Source organism: Drosophila subobscura, chromosome U (genome assembly GCF_008121235.1).
Source record: "Drosophila subobscura isolate 14011-0131.10 chromosome U, UCBerk_Dsub_1.0, whole genome shotgun sequence".
NCBI lineage: Eukaryota > Metazoa > Arthropoda > Insecta > Diptera > Drosophilidae > Drosophila > Drosophila subobscura.
In genome coordinates this window covers 11,784,789-11,805,475 of record NC_048534.1, presented here as the reverse complement: position 1 = coordinate 11,805,475, position 20,687 = coordinate 11,784,789, and the positions used below count along the sequence as shown (strand labels likewise).

Sequence of the window (20,687 nt, the reverse complement as noted above, 5' to 3'; positions counted from 1 at the left end):
ATCATTATCAGTGCAAAAGTTTGCTTATCAAAGATGACTCCAACAAGATTGGCAACAACAGCAGTAACGACAACAAAAAAAGGACGGTTGAAAAAATGTGGCAAGGAATTTGCATATTCCACAAGACACAACAACACACAAGACACAGACCAGGACACGGAGCATCGGCTGCTGCTGTTGCTGGCGCTGAAGTTGAAAAATGAAAGCCCAGGAAAATTGAATTGCCAACTGGTCGACTGGCCCCGCCCCTGTGTTCGTTCTCCACAAGCTTATCATTAAATTCAAATATCAATCAATTTAGCATAAAAAGAAACGGAAGCGTCAACAAAAGCGTCATCCCGTCTAAGAGACAGTCAAAGCGAACAGAGCGAGAGAAGGGATTGTGGCGAGGGGACTGCATAGATGACTGCAGGTTGGAGTTTCTGTCAAGAAGCCATGGCTAATGCAATTGACAAGTGAGTGCGAGAGTGGGCAAAAAAGTAGATGGGCTGTGCCATTAGTTGAGTGAAACAGTGATGACATTTCTTTCGTTTTGACGTGGAAGAGTGGCAACTGCCCTCCTGCAGTTCTTTATCGTAGTCGTAGTGTGTCGATCCAACAAATTGTAAAAAGAATTACGGTCAAAGATATGACAATGATAGGTCTGAGCTTTATTTGTATAACTGAGAAATTTCGCTCTACGAAATTTGACAAATTATCTTGTGACATTCCCTTTTTTGTAGCCAAACTTCCTACTTCCATTTGTCACTCACACATCCTACAGCCACATGTAAGGCAAATAAGTATCTATTTTATGATGCATTTGGCGCCTAATTAAAATGACTCAAAATGGAACAAAAGAAAAACCTAAACAGCAACAAGAAGTTAGATAAAATGTAAAATAAAATAAAAACGAAGCAAGAGAAGAAGCAACAAAAATCATAAAAACAATAACAAAAAGTAATAAAAAAGTGGAGCACTTTACTTTTGTTTGCTCTTCCCCGCAGATACGGAGAAGGGTGAAAGGAAGAAGATGGGCCACAGAACTGGCAAACGTCCGCTGGCTGGCAGATGTTTTTATAGCTCATAAATTCGTAAGATGCTGGGCGGAATTGGCCAAAAAACGTGGGAGGGAGTAAAAGGCAACAAAACATCAGAATTCATTGCCTTCTGCCAAGTTTTGTTTATCCTTTCGCTGCCTTGGCATATAAACGCCTCGGCCCGGAGTTTTGCTCGGGCTCCCAAGTTCCGAGTTCCAAGTTCGAAGTTCCGAAACAAATCAATACAAAATTGATGAATACAAATGATCATAAAAAACAATAAAAAGCAATGCCAAAAAGCAGCTGTAGGAGTTGCTCTGGGGAGACCAACAACGGAGCCCGCTGTTGTCTTGTCCTGATTTGGTTATAAAAATCCCAGCCACGTATTTTGCCCTCCTCCCTCTCACTCTCTCCCATACAAATATCTACTTTGATGAGGTTGGGGGGGATTTGTGTGTGCGGCGGCGGGGTACGAGAGTTTTCAGCAAAGATTTCCAGACAAATGCATTCCCATTTATTATTCATATATGATTCTATATAATGACAGCCCAGCCAGCCACTCATTTGAAATTAATTTCGCGGAATGAAGCAGCTAGACTCAAAGCTGAAGCAGATAATGGAAAAGAAGGTGGAACATCAACGTGCACTGAAAGAAAAACAGCACTCACTCATTTTTTAATATCCAAAAAATCTGGCAATGACTTCGAACGACTTTTATTGACAAGCAGCAAATATTATGACGAATGCATTTTTAATTTGAACTTAAGAGCTTTTTTTTCTTGCTGTGTAGAAGCGAGATGGCAGTACTTTTGTACATCTCAAGTTGTCCTTGTCGCTTGTCTGCACTTGGCGTCTGTGGCAGCTCCTCACTCCCGGCTGGAAGTTGCTCAGGCGGAGACAGACATTCGCCTCGCTTGATTTCAAGCGTATCGCCATCCAAACGGCACAATCGCAGTAAGCACACACACACACATGGAATGCCCATGGTAGGAACCGAGTTAGAGTAAATATATGCAAAAGCACACACAGACACACAGCCACCACCACCACACGGATGTCTTTGACGGGAAATTGATTTCAATCAATCAAATGTTGTGATTACTTTGCTGGGGAGTGCAGTGTGCTACCCAATCCTAGACCTTGTGTGGTTATGGGGGCCCATTAGCAATAATTTACTTAAAGGCTTCAAGAGAACTTAAGACACAAATTGTCGGCACTTGTCGATTGGGAGGGACGGTGGTGCATTGACCTTCTTGCGGGTTGGCAATGGCATTTGGCCATTTTAGTGCCTGTCTGGCAGTGGTTTGTGAATGAATTAAAGCCAATTCGGTGAAATTATTGTAAAAGGTTCGCTATTCACAGCTTTCAAGGGGTTGAAGGGACAGCAGCTGAGAAAGATTTTGACTCGAAAATAAACAATGTGTCGGGGAATGGCAGAGATAATGCAACCATCTTTTTGGGTTGCATCGATTAAATTATTTAATGCACAATCCCCTACTTATCGCTGCACTTATCACATTCTGTCACACTTAAATCTTCAAACGCTGACGAGTAAAGCCTTTAAATTAAATACGAGTCCCTTCACCATTACATCCCATGCACTCGCTCCTCCTTCCCTCCTTTGCACACGGACACTCTGCCCACAAGTAAAAGAAAATTCGCACTTAATGCAATTTATTGAAATTATTAAGTGCAGCACATACAAATATTGTCCGTAATTAACTTTTCCCACTGCGGTGCAGCGAGGAAAAGGAATGAAAGAGGGCCAAATGGGGGCAAAGGGTGCCACTGAGTCAATGTGGAATATTAAATATTTAATTAAGCTGCGCGCGCATATTAAAATTGCATTAAAAATGTCATGCAAATGGCAATTTTGTGTGTTTGTGTGTGTGTATCTTTTTTCTACCCAACAGCCAGCATTAATCCATAAAAGCCCCAAGGGAAAAGAGGGGGGGTGGCAGCCCCTATTGGGGTGGGTCTGGCAGTAGACAGACTGTGGCGGTGTGGGCATAAAAAATGGATTCTTCCGCCAACGGAATAACTGAATTCATAAAACGCATCGCAGGCAGCAGGCAGCTGGCAGAAATGAAATGTTAACAACGGCAAAAGCCGAAAAGTAGTTGACACACCAACATTCCCAGTCCACACCCCTCCCCCATGCCACATGCCACTGAAACATGACCAACGAGGCGTATGAGTGCTGCATTGGCTTCATACTTGCATGAAAAAGATTCACAGAGGAGTGGGAGTGGGAGTGGGAGGAGAATAACTTTTGCGGCACGCGCGCTGACATCAAAGTTATTGACAACTGTAAAGTTCATGTAATCTGTACTCTCCACCGCTGCTGCCTCTGCCTCTGTCTCTGCCCATTCCCCTCATTCATGGCACATAGTAAAATGACAGAATTCAATTAAAATTTTATGATATGCACAAAGCAGCAGCGGCAGCGGCAGCGTAGCCAAAAAGATGTGCATAAAAAATAGAGAAAAAAAAGGAAAGAAAAGAAACGGCGCGGGGTGAATGAGGGGAAATGCTATGCACACATTTGTGTGTGTGTATGAGGCTGACACTTAACTGTCATAATGAAAGCAGTTGCATGCGCACTCACACCCACAAAACCCACTCAAGCTGCCACGTACACAAGCGCAAACACACACACACACTCTCACTCTCACTCAGTCAAACGCTCATTGAGGCCATTGGCAGTTTCGGCTGTCCTGTCCCTCTGCTCTCCAGCGATGCTCCACTGTTCAGCTCTTTTCGGCATTCTCTCTCTTCTCTTCTCTTCTGCTCTGTTCTCTGCTCGCCACACCGCTGCCGCACTTTACTTTGTGGTGGCGACAACTGCACACAAGTGCTGCGCATTTTGGTATAAATTTATGAATACTCTACCAACAGATGAGAGCACACTGACTTTGAGAGTGGCTGTAGGAAAGCTTTATGAAATTATGGAAAGCTTCTTAACCAATTTTTCATACCGCCTTTTTTTATAAGAATTATTTCTACACAACCCTGCTCCTATTTTTATCCAAAAAGAGCATTCCAAAGGGCATGCCAATCCCTTTCAAACACTTTTCTATGACAATCTCTCATTTCTCAATTTGAGCAACATTTGCGTAACGATTTTTGTGCTGAGCTTTTGCTTTTTGTTCCCTAAAACGAAATAAAATGAGAATGAAAATAACCATTTAAATGATGGTTCTAATTTGGCCAACAATTTTTGCTGGCATTGTTTGTTGCTGGGCCATCTGCTAATGCAGCTTTATGGCTACGGATGTGCCTCGTACTCTTTCGGTTTTTTTTCGGGGGCAGCGGACCGATCTCTTTCCGACATACACTCCACTCCAACAGCAATCGGATGAGCAGTAACCGGGTGCTCATGTGCATGTGGATATGCAAATGGGGATGTTAACAGGATGTTGCAGCATGTTCGTCATAAATTTTACTGGAAGTGGGCCTTGGGTGGGCCACAAATCGACCATCTGCAGTGACCTTTCAACTGACGGCCATAAAACTGTCTCTCTCTCTCTCTCTCTCGGTCTGTCCCTGTCTCTCTGAACCGCTGGTGGGCCACTTTGCAACTTTAAGACCACGAAACGGGCCCGAAACGGATGCGATAAGCTTTGGCCCAGCAGTTTGCCGGCTTAACCCATCCGCAGCACCACACACTCGGCGCACTTTCGCACACTCAGCTGGAGCATTGATTACCACGAGCCAAAATAAATTACGGCCCCCGGTCCAGTTCAAATGGTAAACTTTCTCCGCACAACTTTCACTTGGCAGCAGCAGCCGGAGGCGGAATTTTTACGCTCTATTTGCTCGACAGTCACTGCCAAAAACTCACTGCAGGCACCTAAGCAAAAAAAGGATAGAATGTTTGAGTCAATGTATGGACTGGCGGATACCAACTGGCTGGATTAATTGCAGGGAACTGCCAAGAACTCAGTGGAGCTCCAAGAACCTTCATTTCCCGTCCTCCAACTTGTTTCAAGATCGAGCAAACTTTTCCGCGTGTCTATTGCATGTACCCCTACCCGTGCGGGGTATAAATAAAAAGAAAGGGTGAAGCGAAAACTAACATTGAGCTGCCATTTGCCAGAGCCAGGCTCGAGTGCGTCCAGTGCTAGAGATGGGTGCGTGTCAGGCGGTGGCGTGGCTATGGGTGGGGCCTGGGCCTGGGCAAATGATGCGTGAATAAATCAGCTGGCATTCCAAGAGTGTGTAAGTAATGTTCCTTGGTCAAACACGAGCCCATCCCTATGCTGGGACAGGGCGGAGGAAGTGCAGAGAGAGTGAACAGACATGCTTCCGAGCATTCCGCTGGAATGTATGTTCAAGGAAATGACAAAAGTGAAAATATTTCAAACACTTTTGCCCCAGAAGTGAGCAAGAACTTTCTATTGTGGCAGTGTGTGTGTAGTGGGTGTGTGGCATCGATTGAATTGTCTTTACGCTTTGCTGGGCGGCTTACATGGCTTGGTCTAAGCACTGATTGTGTGTCTCGCACAGGCCGCACCACCACTCCCATCTCCACCACTATCCTAGGCCTTTCACTTGGCTGCGCTCTCTCTAAATCAAGTGCTGTTCTCTTGAGCATAAAGGACGAAGCTGCAGGATCTTTGCATACCCTCGCAGATCGATGGTTAGGCTGAAAAGGGATCGCCTTATCCCTTGACTAATTTTACGCCCTCTTAGGCGCTTGTCAGATTATCTTTCTCTTTGTTCCTCTCTGCACAAGATCCCCTAATCAATCACTTTCGTTAGCTCTTCCCTTGATTTGGCTCACAGATTTCCCTGCTCGATTTACACATTTGATAATTTCCATCTCAGAGTCCAAATCAATTTGCTCGCCATCAACGCCCTTGAGGTTGGGGGACAGCTCGGGGTCGTCTGACCTGGAAAGCCTTTTAACCTAACATTTGCCTTTTCTTCGCCTCGCCCCTACCCCGTACCTATCAAGGGTATGGCCTGGCCGTGCTGATTATTTTATGCCTGTCCGGTGGGTGGCTGGTCCCGTGGTTGGAGCTGTGGGGTCGGTGTCATGTTGTAGCTACTGCCTCCCCCTTGTATTTTTTGATAAATTTTCCATATCGTTAGCAGCAGCTGAGAGAGTGGGAGCCGGGACCCTTTCGGGATCCATTTTAAAGGGTGTTTCTCCCCGTTCCGTGTTGGTCTCTATTCAGTTGCTTTTTTGCTTTCTTTCCTTTTTTTGGTAGCTGCACAATTTGTTGTAATACAATATTTTCCCCATTAGGAGCCGGGAGTCGTCGGACAGGCAAATGGCCAAGTGTCAGACGGCAGGCGGCGGGCCAAGGGCGAAGGGCTGCCGGGCGGACAGCGGCTCTGTTTGCTCCGCAATGTTTGCGCTTCTCTGTTCCCAGTTGCTCTTTTACCTCTCTCTCTCTCTTCTTTCCGCTCTTCTGCTGTTACTTACACTCTGAGCCATTGCACATGCCGCAAGTGGCGTTTTTTTAATGGGAGCCTGTGGGTTCGTAAGAGGTTGAAATTTAAAGGAAATTCGCAATTTGTTGTGGAAGAGTTTGGTGGGATTACATTTATTTCTCAATGAATTCTTACCTTGGGGAACTAAGGTGAGCTTCACATGATGTAACAATTTTTATGTACAGTAGAACTATTTGCATTGTCCTTACTTCAAGGGGAATACAAATTTTCAAGTGGATTTTTATTGGATGCCAGCGTTGTGGACATCTCAAAGAGCTCTACAAATATTTTTCACAGCTCAAACATTTCCCACTTGCTCCCAAATATCCCCACAACACATGTCCTCATATCTTGGGAATTTCTGAAGTTTGTTTAGGTCCAGGACCACGCCTGACCCAGTCGCACTGGCAACGCTCACCAAATCGAGATATTAACCTCCACAGCTGTGTCTTCGCCTCAACATTCCTGCTCACACCATGCCCCTAGTGGCTGTGCCTCCTGCCTGCTGCCTGGCTAATGGAACGTAAAGTCTGCATGATTAATAGGCGTCAGTAGGTCGTTCCCCTATACCTCCACAGACATTAATGCCCAATCCAATCCAACCCATGCCCATGCCCAAATAGGGTGCTGCCCCTCCTCTGAGCCTATAACTTTTTTTTGCTGCCGCTTCGCTCTAATGATTTCAATACAGCAACGGAAAAAAAGAAGAGCCCCAAGAAGTCAACACACGGAGACCTTCGTTTTGTTTCAATTTGCTTGGGGGCGTTCTCTGACCGGATCGGACTCAATTCAACCGAACCTGAACCCGAATTCGAGCCCGAACTGGACCCTGTCTCCCGGACTTCCCTCAACTGTTTGTCTTGTCCTGAGAGTGTGTGTGTGTCCTCTCCTTTTGTTGGCTTTTAGCTTCAGCTATTACTTTTAATTGAAATGCTACAATTTCTGTTCGTCCTGCCTTGCTATGCATATCAAATCACCGAAAAAAAATCCATTTCCCCCTATGAAGTATTCCTTCTTTAAATGATTTAAAACCTTTACATCCTTTTAACGGGAAAAGTTTGGCATAAATGGTATCAAGTGAAGGGATTAAAGTGGATTAAAATATTCTACGTCTGAAAGAAAATTGCTGTTGCAAGTAAATTTAGTAATCAAATTGTCAACCTACTCAGAATTAAATTCAAAAAGAAATAAATAATTTTTGTTGGGAAATTAATTTACAGAAAATGTTAAATTTAAAGAGAAAAATAATATACATTTGCCCTATGCCCTAAAGCAAGGAAAAACAAAACCAACAAATGTCACTAGAATCATAGAAATTTCCAGGAAATTCCTAGAAAATGGAAATAAATTTGCGTTCTATGAGTTGTGCAAAATAATAGCTGTAAGCCATTCCTGGAATACGAATGGAATGATAGCGAATGATTTAATCAGTGCGGCCACACCCTCAGAAAATAAGTAAATGGGAACTGTATCCGCAATTAAATTAATTTTGGGCTCATTTTTGAAATACACTGGTTTCAGTGTGAGCATACAGCAGTCTGGTGCCAAAATTTGGTGGCTCCAGCTCTTATAGTCTCTGAGAACTAGCCGACAAACAAGACGGACAGACGGACGGACGGACAGACGGACAGACAGACATGGCTCAATCGACTCGGCTATTGATGCTGATCAAGAATATATATACTTTATGGGGTCGGAAACGTTTCCTTCTGTGCGTTACATACAACCGTTATCCGCACAAACGCAATATACCCTATTTACTCTTCGAGTACCGGGTATAAAAATACGTAATTTATTTGAGAAAACAATATTAATAAATAATAAATTATGATTATCAAGTTGATTCGCGTACACACATCAAATTACCCAACGTATGGGATATGATATGATGCTACGTGATATCACGGAAAATTCCATGAAAAAAATTGTTTAAAATTAAACGTTAAAATTCCCCTCATTCAGCAGTCAAAAGTTTGACTTTGTCGTGTTGATTGCACAATAAGTGTGTACATACACATTTTATATTTAAAATGCATGTATAATTGGAACATAAAATGCCTCTTACGGCAATTTGTCCATCAAAATGTTTACAGCGAGAAATGAGCATGAAATATGTCAGAAATGTTTTGTTGTTGTTGGATTACACTTGATGATCTCCTGAACTATTCCCCTCTATAACTTGCTGTAAGATTTATTTGTGTTTGGGATACCTGTACGAGTATTGCCTGACACGAAAATACAAGAAAAAACAGCATCGAGGAGCTCCCCATCAATTCGGCAAATGCAAAGATAAACTTCAACAAAAGCTTAGTGGCTCAAAATGTTGTTGTCTAGCAAACACATGACGAGGATAGAAGTGTTTGTGTATCTGTGTGAGTGGTATCTGTTGTGGCAATCAGTGTGTGTGTGTGCGTGTGTGGATAATCAACACAAACAGCAACACAGGCAGAGAAAAAAACACATACACGGAGAGAGCGAGGGAACACATTTGCTCTTGGCCATTGTGGCGACACAATTTTATTTAAACAAAAGCCTGCTTGAGCTTTTGCTCAGTTTGCCACACCAACAATTTAATATGTGTGCCTGCATGTGTGTGTGTGTGTGTGTGCGCGCTTAGAGCCATATGATATAGCCATAAGTACCTACATACACAGACATATACATGTGTATGTTCGAATGTTTGTATGTAGCACATAATGCTCCCAACATGAACCATCTGCTGGGTAGGCTTTTTGGGGAGTATAAGTTCCGGCTGGGGTTTGGTGAATAAATAATAAATGAAAGTGATATTCCGACAATAAAGAACATTTGGTATAAGCCTCAAATCTGCTGATAGCATATTTGTGTAGGAATTTTGACCTAGAAAGGAAAAACGGATGGCTTGGGTTGACAAACTCTTTCCTGCAGGGCTGCTTCTAGACAAGAAAGTATAGCAAAGTTGGAAAGTTTTCTATAATATCACCAGCATCAAGCATAGTTTTTGAGATAATTGTACCTCATGGAAACAGGGATAAATAATGTTAAATCCTTAACTATTATCTTTTCAACTATTTTCAGTAGATATATAATTGCTGCGTACCTTTTCGGCAGCTACAAATCAAAGGTATTTCCGTAGTCAAATATTACGAATACCATTAGTTCCGTGCGCTTCCCTTTTGGGTTACGTTAATTGACATATTCTTTTCAGCAACCATTCCACCAAAACAATTTCACATCAATTACTAGACTTGGAGTGGGAGAGCGAGGTATCATCGCATTCCATATGATTACTTTGACCCATGTGGCCCCTAGTCGCCTTTTGAGTAAGTGAGTCAAGGGCACTTTGCTTCTGGGGGCCACAACTTGATTAATGGCAAATTGTAGGGCAGCTTAATGAGCGGAATGTACTCATATAAAGAGAGAGGGAGGAAGGTCGAGAGATACCTATGGTACATATAAAAAGATAAGGAGCGAGTCCTTACATTATTTGTGTTTTTGGTTTAACATTACATTTTGCAGAAACTCAATGAAAATTCACAGAAATTTCAATGAAATTTCATATTTACGTGGTGCCCCCGAGGATGCGGTATGGGCACAGGGTTGTAGGTTTCCCATCATCCGAGGGCGGGTGTGGGTTAGACGCTGTCAGAAGCAATCAGGCTGCAGGCGCTGCTCAGCAATATCAAAGAGCGTATTAACATGCAAAGCAGGGGCCACAACCAGAGCCCAGCATCAGAGTCAAAGCGCCACAAAAAAATGAAGGAAGCAAAAAAAAAAACAGAAAAGAGGGAACCGAAGCGAACTTGACTTGCCACAGAAGGCGCAACAAAATTGAAAACCATTAGGATTAATGTTTAGTTGAAAGATTTGCGCGTTAAGCCATTTTTACATGGCTGCCTTTCCAGCCAGCTCCCAGTCAGCCAGCGCCCCCCGCTCGCCGCCCCTCTCCAAATGCTTTCAGCCAGGCCAATTGCTAATGTAGTTTATGTGTAGGAGAATGGTGGAGGAGGAGCATGGGTGGGATGATGGGAAGCTGTAGCCTGGCTCTGTTGGCTCTGCCTCTTAATGTTAACTGACGTTCCTCTGGCTTCTGTTGCTGTTGGGCTTAGGGCGAGACGCACAAACGACATGTAAAATGTGACATTTTAATGTATGCAAATGAGACGTTGAATTAAGCCAAGGCACACACACACACACACGCAGACAGGGAGAGAGGGAGAAGATATGTGGGAAGAGGAGGAGGCAAGATTCCCGCTGGTGTGCAAACATTCACTTGGATTCATATCCGTTTCCGCTGCCGTTCAACTGTGCAGCGGCAGCAGCAGCCTCTGTGCCTTTTGTGATATGATTTGAAAATAATGAAAGAACGTTAACAGCTTCTCCTTTGTACCCCTCTCTGCCGCTCACCCACTTTCCAGCTATTAGCAGCCCCCGCACGTGTCTGTTTTAGCGAAAATGTCAACTTAACTTGCCCAAACCCCGACAACTGCGACAAAAGCCAAACCAGAAACAACAAAAAAGCAAACAAGGAAGAAAGCTGTGGATGAATATAGCGACTACAGGATACCCCGTGCTCAGATTGATTTCTCGGAAAATTATAAACGTAGATAAATACTACAAATATTAAAAAAAAATAACAAATGAAAAGGGATTTTAATGCTGCACAGAAAATTGATATTTTAATGTTCGCAGCACCTCGAGGAATGCATGGAACGCTTTGGGATTCCTTTTCCCTGTTAAATACACCCACAGGAATCCAATATTCCCTGCCATCGCCCAATTACTGCGAAAAAAGTAACAGAAAAACAAACCCCAAATGGGGGACTTCTTGTCCAATTTATTAATTTCTATTCCGTCAGCGTCTCACAATTTGTCCTTTGTCTTTGGCCATTCGATTGTTTGGTCTTTGGATTTCAATTTGTTGATTGTTTTTTCCTGCGCTTTTTGTCCTTGAATTCAATTTACGAGGGGAACGACTTTTCGATTTTCTCTTCTTTTTTTGTCAAGAAAAATGCTGTAAGAAAATGTTTGATTATGAAATCTGTAAAGTTTTTGTTGTGGGTTGAGATTTCCCAGGAAATTCTTTCAAACATTTTAGGAATTTGTTACTTCACTTGAAACTTGTTTGAAGTTTGTTGAAGCTCTGAAATTTTGTAGGCAGTGGGACTCTATGTTTGGCATTGCTTTGGAGAGGATTGAGTTTCGTTCTCAACTCAAATGGATGCAAGATGAATCGTTGATTTCAAAAGAAAACTGGCAGCAGTGGCAGCGGACTCATCATCATCATGAGCAATCATCATTCCATCTCAATCTCTCGGGTAAACTTGTATAATTATAGCCTCTATTTAAGCTGACTTCACCCCAAAAAAACACACACTGGGTCCATCCACACATGTGTATGCACATTAATGTTTCCCCATTTTAGGCAAATATTTGTACGAAAATAAAAATGTTTATGGCCTAAACCAGCAACCCCCGACATTAATTATGGACCATTTAAAATGTGTTTATAATTAAAGGGAAAAAGGACACACACACAGGGCGAAATTAGAGCGTTAGAGGACTGACTCACCGATTAGGACTAATATCACATGTAGAATGTACCAAATCTGCAAATGTGTGGCTGTCCTCGACGACCCCGAGCCTGTCTGTCTGTGGGGGCATCCCTTGCCCTTGCCCGGTGCCTGTTGCTCCAGCTGCTGATGGCATTGGTGGTGCTGGTCCTGTGAGGATCTCCTCTGATGGTGGGGCGCCAGCTGGTGCTGGCTATACGGCTCCAGTCCGCACATTTTAGCTGTAGTTCGTAGACGTAGTCTGCTTTTTTTCCGTTGTTCGTTTTTATTCCCCAATGAGCCTCACGCCCACACGCACTAATGTCTTTATTAATTTCTGTGTGAAAATTTCACTTATTTCATTTAGACATTAAGTTGTTTTGGGGTTCCCCTTTGTGGGTTCCTGTTGTTGTAGCTGCTGCCTCTGTGCGGTAATAAAATGTTGGCTATTAATCACTTTTAATCGCGACGCGAACGAAAGCAACAAAAACATCGGGAAGAAGTTAAAGGCAAAAACTATTAAACGGCATAAGGATCGCCCCTGGTTCTCCCCTCTCTCCACTCTCACACTCTCTCTCTACTCCTCGTGTAGACCGAGAGACTGCAGTCAAGTTAAAGACATAAATTTTCAAGCATTTTGGGCAAAGATTAATTACACAGCAGCCTTTCCTTCAGCGGCAAAATGGAGGCAAGTGCGACAAAAGCGTGCAAAAGCCAGCGAAACGAAGGGAAAACCCATGCAACATAAATTCGAAATCCTTTGGGCTACCATGCTCCCATTCCCCCCTGCTCCCCTGAGTTGATTTAGAGCGTCACGAAAGCGTTTGCGAGGCAATTGAGTTGGCAGAAGGAGTCTGTGTGGGTGCGGGCCAGGAATTGGCGAAATGAATTGGAGGCTGACGCTAAAGTTGTTTTCGAGGCCAAGTTACTGGCGGAGTTTCTGTCCTACTGCCTTACAGTGTCTCCTGGTAAAAGCAGGAGAAACCCCATATCTTTGGCACAGAAAATAAAGAGGTTACAGGGGCATAGAGTAGAGTCAGGAGTGTTTTGTTTCTAAACAACTGAAGAGCGTTCAAATGTGTGTCAGAGTACACAAATAATTCAACGGCAAACACGTAGCCAAAAAATCGGTATCAAAAAATGACATGGAACAATGGAAATTAGAATTATGTCACGTGGATCAATAATACGCAAATTTTGAATTATTGTTAATGAAACTGCATATTCGAAAGGTGTGCGAGAAGCAGTGGAAAACGCATCAAAATGGAAATATAATGCATATTCTGGTAAATAAACATTTTTTGTTGAATTTATGAGAGCATTTTTGAAATTTATTAGAAAAAGCTTTGTGCAAATTAAGAAAAATAAATTGCAAATGATTTAAAGCAATATAATTTCTAGGCTAATAAATATTAACGAAAATGGTCATTTATTTTATGATATGTTTATAACGATAATATATTTTTTCTAGTATCTGATAGATTTCTACAGATTTCTACGGTGCGGAACGGTCACCAAATTTATCTAATTTACTTTTATTTTAGTAGTATTTTCTCTATGGTACTACGTAATAAGCTAACACCAATAATTACCATAAAAAAACATGTTGCAAACATGTCAAATCTCGTTTGAGAATACCTTTCAAAATGTCATACAAGCAAAACATAGCATAAATATATGTAGTTTGAGTATGTCAAGAAAACATGTATGTATGTAAATACACATATTTTCCTCCATCATCTGACATTATTCTTTGTCAATTCAAAAAATTCAACAACAACATGAACAATTAACAAATATTGATATACACATACATATATAAATGTAATGTCAGATTCTGACAGCTAACAAAAATATTCAACATTTTTCGTTCTTTGCACCCATACTCCACACGCAGCGGACATTTTTTTTTCATTTTGTTTAATGCAAACAATGGCAGAATAAACACAAATAAATAGCTAACAAGTCAGGTGCAGATAATAAGCCAACAACAACAGCAGGCTAACAGAAGCTGTTATTATAATTACAACAACATCAGCGAATGGACAAAAAATGTAGTCAGCGCCTAAAAATATGCACCACGAAATAAATGTCCAAGACCCTGCCTCAAAAAGGACACTCCACTCGAACACCAGCCCCAGTGCCAGCCAGGCAACATAATTAGCCTAAATGGGAGCAGGAGCCAGATAGCGCGAAGGATAGAGAGCGGAGAGGGGAGAGCGAGACGGGGAAAAATGGCTAAATATAATTAAAGATTAAACAATTCTTGGGTCAGACTAAAATTTGCAGAGGTAGTTGAACTCAAGCCAAAACGTAGCTAAGCTGCAGTTGATGGGGTTTTTTGTATAACAAATTTTAATCTTTACTCTTTGTTGGTTTTCTTGGAATACACAAAGCTTAAGAAAGCTTGTCAGATCTTTAGTTAGTTTAATGTCTAGAGAACATCCAATGGATATTATATTCAGTTGATCATTCACTCCTGTGGGCACTGTTTTGAATAGAATTTCAGCATTTTTTTTTTTATCATATGTTTGCTTAGATTTGAAACGTCCTTGATGATCGTTTATTTTATATTATATTATATTATAGTTATTCAAGTGAGGATATTGCTCCACGAATTACTTGTTTACGTTAGCTTTTGCTTTTCAAATGTTCAACATTCAACATTTCCTTTGTGTATTTTTTAATTTCTGTGTTTCCTTTAGGGCTTTTACTGTTAGTGATGATTATTTCTTGTGTTCCACTTTTCGCGCTTTAATTAACCGCAACCGCAACAGTTTTCTCAGTTTTGCCCCAACAACAGCAGCAACAAATGCCTGACAAATGTTTGTGGCACGCAACAAATGCCGCATTCTTGCCTCAAAAAAAGTTCCATTTCCACATCTATTTTTAGTAGCTTGTATTTTATTTTTTTTTGTATTTTTTAGTTTTGCCTTTGCCATGCGTTCCTGTTGTTATTATTTTGATTTTAACTTTTTGTTGTTCTGCACTTGCACTTTTTACATGAACACGGAATTACTTTTAGGGCTTGCTCTCTCCGCCACACACACTCTCTGCCACTTGTCTCAGTGTGTGTGTGTATGTGTGTGTGTGCGTTTTGGGATGTTCGTTTCCTTCGAATTTGAGTTTCAGTTTCGTTGGGGTAACACGCGCGCGACAAAAAGGACGTGCGTTCGTCTGGGAGTGAAAATGATGACTAAAAAAAACTTTACCTTAGTAGCAACTTGGCGGAGGTGGCGCCCCCAAGGCGGTCAGTGTGCGAAGCTTGCTTGTCGTTGGTCTCCTGTCGCTAAGAGCGCGCTAAAAGCTTTACATTCGGCAAAAACTGTTGAGAGAGCATGAATGCTCTCTTGTTTGATTCGATTCCACACTGTTCCGCTAAGAGAGCGCTGTTAAGTGACACGAGATCTATGTTCGTGGTTTGGGGGTTGCTTTACATTGCAGCTGGCTCTCAACAGTGCCATCTACCATCACCACTATAAGCAGTGGGGTGAGATTGCAGCCCTTCTCAATGATTGTGTAGGTTAGTTAACAGCCAGTTTAAAAGGGTATGTTTCCCAAAATAATCTATGTAGATAACAGTGACACTTTTCTAGGGCATCGCTAACATAAGATATTCGTATGCAAGTTCGAAGACCAGCACCAACTAATAGATTATCAACCAGTTCGAAATTCATTTGGCATTTACAATTACATGCAAGCCTGTTTATGAATTAGTTCATGTTATAACTGGAAGCTATTAACGAAGGTAAGGTAAGCGTGTGCACAGTAAAAAATGTTTGCTAATATTTACTTCCTCCTTCAAAAAGATATTCATTGATTGATACTTATAAAAGGGAAAGTTAGTTAGCAATAAAGATAATCCACACTGCAAACATTTTGCTAACATAACAGTCTCCGCTTTTCAGTGTTCTCCTTAACAGTACGCTCCCTGAATATCCATGTATCAGGTTCGGTGTTAAAATAGTGGGAATTAATATTGGCCTAACATTAGTCTGTTATTTGCATCTCTTGTTAAAAAAATCCCTCAAATCTGTTAAGTGTGAGCTTATCAATAAATTAGCGTTGTCAGCATGATTGCTAAAGAATTTGTTTGGGCTAAATATAAAAAGTACTTCGTAATCATGTAAGCTGATTTTCGTGTGTTGCATTCTTTTTGGTATTGTAATTTGTATACATTATTTTTAAACATACAGGTAAGTGTCCATTAGCAGTGTTGTCATTACAATGTTGTCGTTTGTTTGTCAGCGAAGCTTGCCATCTGATGGCACATATAAAAATAGAAACAATATTGAAACTGTCTGTTAGGGTATTTGCATATATCAATACCAAATATTCACTTCAGTAATTGATGAAGATTTCCAATTTCAATTCCAATTCTTTAACTAACCCAACTATTGACTTTTAACTAAAGTTATATTTATGAGTTCCCAGCATTCCTGATAAAGTATGGAAACGAAAAACCTTCTTTAAGATTGCCCCATTTCAAAATGACCCCTGCAGACAGGCTTAAATTTCGAGGCTAAGCGAGAAGCTGGAAAAACATTTTTGACAGCGCACAATTAAAGGCTATTAAACGAAGAGGACAGGACGAAATAAGTGTATGAATAAATGGAAATATATGGATATCTGTGCGAGCTCGTGTGGATATGGAAATCAAATATAAATGGCGCTTTGCGTAATGAAATAAAATGTAAATTTAACTGTCACTGTAAACCACTTAAAAATAAATATGAAAAATTATCACAATATTTAATGAACCAACAGACCAGAAAGCCAAACTCCAACTGATGACGTCAGTGGATGTGGATGTAGATGAGGAGGTGGATTGTCTGGTTGGGTTATTAAAAATTATCCGTGATATATGACTTTATCTATGCGATGCATGCCACCAACCTTCCCGTTGCCCCACAACAAAAAGAGCGAGACATTTGTTTGCCCAACAGAATGACAATGAGAAAAACAAAAAAAAGGGAAAATAAAATGGAAAATGCATGAAAATGGTGTAATACAAAAAGGGAAATAATGCAAATGATTGCACTTTGTATGCATTAATTGAGTTAAAGTTTTATTCTGCAATTTAAAAATGGGTTTCACAAAAATACGTAAACTTTTCAAGGTTCAATTTCTGTTTGGCTTCGAGTTTCGAGTTTCGAGTTTCGTTACCCTCCGGCCAGGCATATGCAAATGCTGACCACTGCCTCACCCATCCTCATGTGCATACACATACCTATCCTTATTACCATCTTCAGATACTTCCCTTCCCTTCCTTTGGCTCAAAGTCCACTGTGGGTCAGTGGCATTTCGCTTCATTATACCCTGTACTCGGAGAGTAAATAGGGTATATTGTATTTGTATGACTAACGGTTGTATGTAACGCACAGAGGGAAACGTTTCCGACCCCATAAAGTATATATATTCTTGATCAGCATCAATAGCCGAATCGATTGAGTCCGTCCGTCTGTCCATTGTTTGTGGGCTTGTTCTCAAAGACTATAAGAGCTAGAGCCACCAAACTTTGCATCCAGACTGCTTTATGCTCACACTGAAACCAGTGTACTGAGTGCCGGGTATAAAAGTTGTGACGCGTAAGAACCGTCTCACACGTCCCTTCTCGTTTTTGTGCTCGGAATGAGTTCAGCACTTGAAATTTTTAAGCTCGTGTGGTTCTGCACTTGGAGGGAAATTGAAAGAGAAATTTGAGGGTAGAAGCTAGACGTAAGAAGAGATAAACAGACACGAGGGCAGACCAGAGAGCCAGAGTTATCCACTTTGTGTGCTTAGCTAATGGTTCAGCTTGGTTGAGGTATCCAAAGGATGGAGATTCCCGTTTAACCAGAAACATTTCTGGCTGGTTTAGCAAAATCCTTTACCAACTAATAAGTACGCACAGAGAGAAAAAATGCACAGAATACTGCAGTATATATATTTTGGAATTGGATGTCCTTTAACGAAATATCGGACTCTCCTGGCCCCTTCCCTTAAAAAGCCAAAGTCAACTTTCACTCCCATAACTTTCTCGCAGCTGTCATAAAAAAGCACGAAAAGAAAAACGAAATTTTGTTGTTTGGTGGCCCCAAAGGGAGTGGGCGTGTCCATACTGAATGGGAGTGTGTGGGAGGGTAGGAGTAGGGTTAAGGGCACACACATAAATTAATACGAAATGCACTTAAACAACAGAAGGAATAAACTTTGTTCCTCATTGATTTATAGCGTTAATATTTCTGCTTTAATGCATCAAATAAATTAAATTGTCTTACGCACCTTTCAGCAGTTGAGAAAAACTTTTGATGGCCCTTCGATGGGGCGGGCGGAACCTGAGAAGGGAAAGTCTCCAGCAGAGGAATTATTTTTCGCCCCCGCTCAAACTTCCATGAGAAAGAGAGCAACAAATGCATAACTTCGATTTCGTAAAAACAAATAAATATTCATAAAAAATTATTCTTTCTTGCACGGTACTCCCTCATGCTGCTGTCTCTCTTTTTTCCCCGATACACCTCTCTGTCTCACTCTCTCTCCGCTGGGTAGTACCTGTCCCCCTCTGTTGCCACAACCTGTCTCTTTCTACTCAAAAAAAAAGCACTTTGCGGATCTTCAGTCCTTGCCGACGCCGCCGCTGCTTTGCATACTGAAAGGTAGACGGGGCCTCTGCAAGACGCCTGAATTATAAATATTCATTTATGCTAAGCTCCAGAAAGAAACAGAAAGAGAGAAGGGAGAGAGAGTGAGCGAGGTCCTTGCCAGGTGTGTGCGGGGGCGTTACCTTCGTCGCGCCTGTTGCCTACCACTCCGATTTCTAGGGCTGCTCGTTTCGCTCCCGTCTTGGAGCCCCCTCAAACAGGTCGTATGATTGATTTAATTACGGTATAAGGCGTGTTTTTTGTCAGCCTTACGAAGCATTCAACTTTTTGTGTTCCCGCTGTGGAATATTTTTGAACCAAGATGCGTGCAATTGAACCTTTTTGCGGAATTACTCTACTTTGCAGGGGAAGTTCAACCAGCAATTTGGACTCGTTTTCATGTGAGTTGTTTAGGTTAGAGCTCAAGAATCCTAAACCTATTTACAGGTGCTTTTGTTGTTGGTGGGTGAAAGTAGTTCAAATAAATAGTTACAGGGTAAAAAAAAGGTAACAGTTGTTCCTCGGTGATCTTTAACTTGGAACTTGTTTCCTTTTTGCTTTATTTATAAACGGAAGGCCATTGGCTCTTACATTTTTTTGTTCCCTCTCAAAGTGCATCGTTTGTTCGTCTTGGAATAAAAGTTCCGTCTGCTAAAGTTCTGTAAGTATTATTTTGTTCACCTTATTATTCTCTTGTCTGTTCCGAGGGCTATTTTTGGTTACTCCAAATATCAGTTTCTGTGTGTGGGTTGGCTGTGGCTGTGGCTTTTCCTTTTCCTTTTTTGTTTTGTTTTTGCTGGAGCTGAGAGATTGGGTTGGCTGTTAATCGCTTGTCTCGGCCTGCTTGAACGACCGTCTAACCATCGAGTCGTGTCATTAAACTCGCTCCTCCGACTCGCTCCCTCTCCGACTGCTTATCGCATCCAGCGAAATGTTGGAAATTTATGTGTTCTTCTCATTGTTGTTCCCGATGATGTTGCTGTTGCTGCTGCTGCTGTTGGCTGAATGAAAAGCTCAGCTTAGCGCTAACGCCCGCATATACACATCATTTCCGTTTCCCTTTGTAGCACCCTCATGGCGGACAGGGACACAGGGACGCAGGGAAACAAACAAGCGGCAGTCGTACTTCATGTAATCAACATTTTAATTGCGGAAACGGAACTCGCACACACACACACACACATCCATCCATCCAAACATTCAACTGTACAGCAGTCTCCCTTTACCCCCTTCATGGAGTATCTGTTATACATTACGCACACGCAATGTATGCCTCCATTTGCCACACTCTGGTCTATTTTTTGTTCCAACGGACTGGCTGCTGGCGTTCGCTTAGAGAAAACATTTCCGCCTTCTATCTTCTATCTCTCTACTTCAATACAGAGTCTCTCACAGGCTGGAATTCATTACATCAAATATAAAGAAAGTTTTAGGCAATTTGCCAAATATCCCAGAGAGAGCGTGCAGCCATCCCCTGTTCCTGCCCAAACAAAATGTAGAAAAAACCAAAAAAAATACCCACTCAAACGTTGCAGCTGCAGCAAGCCTGATGCAGGTAGCCCAAATCTACTTAGCTGATGGCGGTTGCTTCTGGGGCAGGGGCTTCTGGGAGGTGCAGGAGAGACAGAGGCGGATTCAGGGGCGCGTGAGGTGCCTAGGTAAACGTAAACGAATTTGCGAATATGCAGCAGCCGTAGCAGCAACGTCAGCCAAACTAAAGGCAACAAAAACGAGTCCTTGGGTGAGAGTTTCGAATGAGTGATGCTCTGTAGGAAGAGGAAGGATAAGAGTACTTCAAATGCTCATAAAATATGCCAAATGCTAATTGAATTTTGAGTATTGTTTAGGTACATTTTAACGTTATTATTCACTTGAAAAAAATTTAAACGAAAACATATTTGGATATGGCTTTAGTTACTCTTTTCTCACTTGGTGTTTATTGGTTTAGGCAAGAAGCTGCAAATATTATGAATACCCCCACTAAACACATAATTAATCTTTCCCTCCAGTTGCTCCACTTTCCCGAAAATAAATCCACAAAATATTTACTGCCCATTTCTTACACCCCAATCTTT

At 41.8% G+C, this 20,687-nt stretch overlaps 1 protein-coding gene across 1 annotated transcript in view; it reads right to left on the bottom strand.

Moving 5' to 3' along the window:
* Positions 1-12,414, bottom strand: part of LOC117901631 — a 33,805-nt gene extending 21,391 nt beyond the window's left edge. The window contains exon 1 of the mRNA XM_034812461.1: positions 12,013-12,414. Coding sequence (XP_034668352.1) covers positions 12,013-12,229 — 217 coding nt within the window. The 5' untranslated portion in view covers positions 12,230-12,414. The remainder of the gene's footprint in view (positions 1-12,012) is intronic.
* Positions 12,415-20,687: the final 8,273 nt, after the last annotated feature.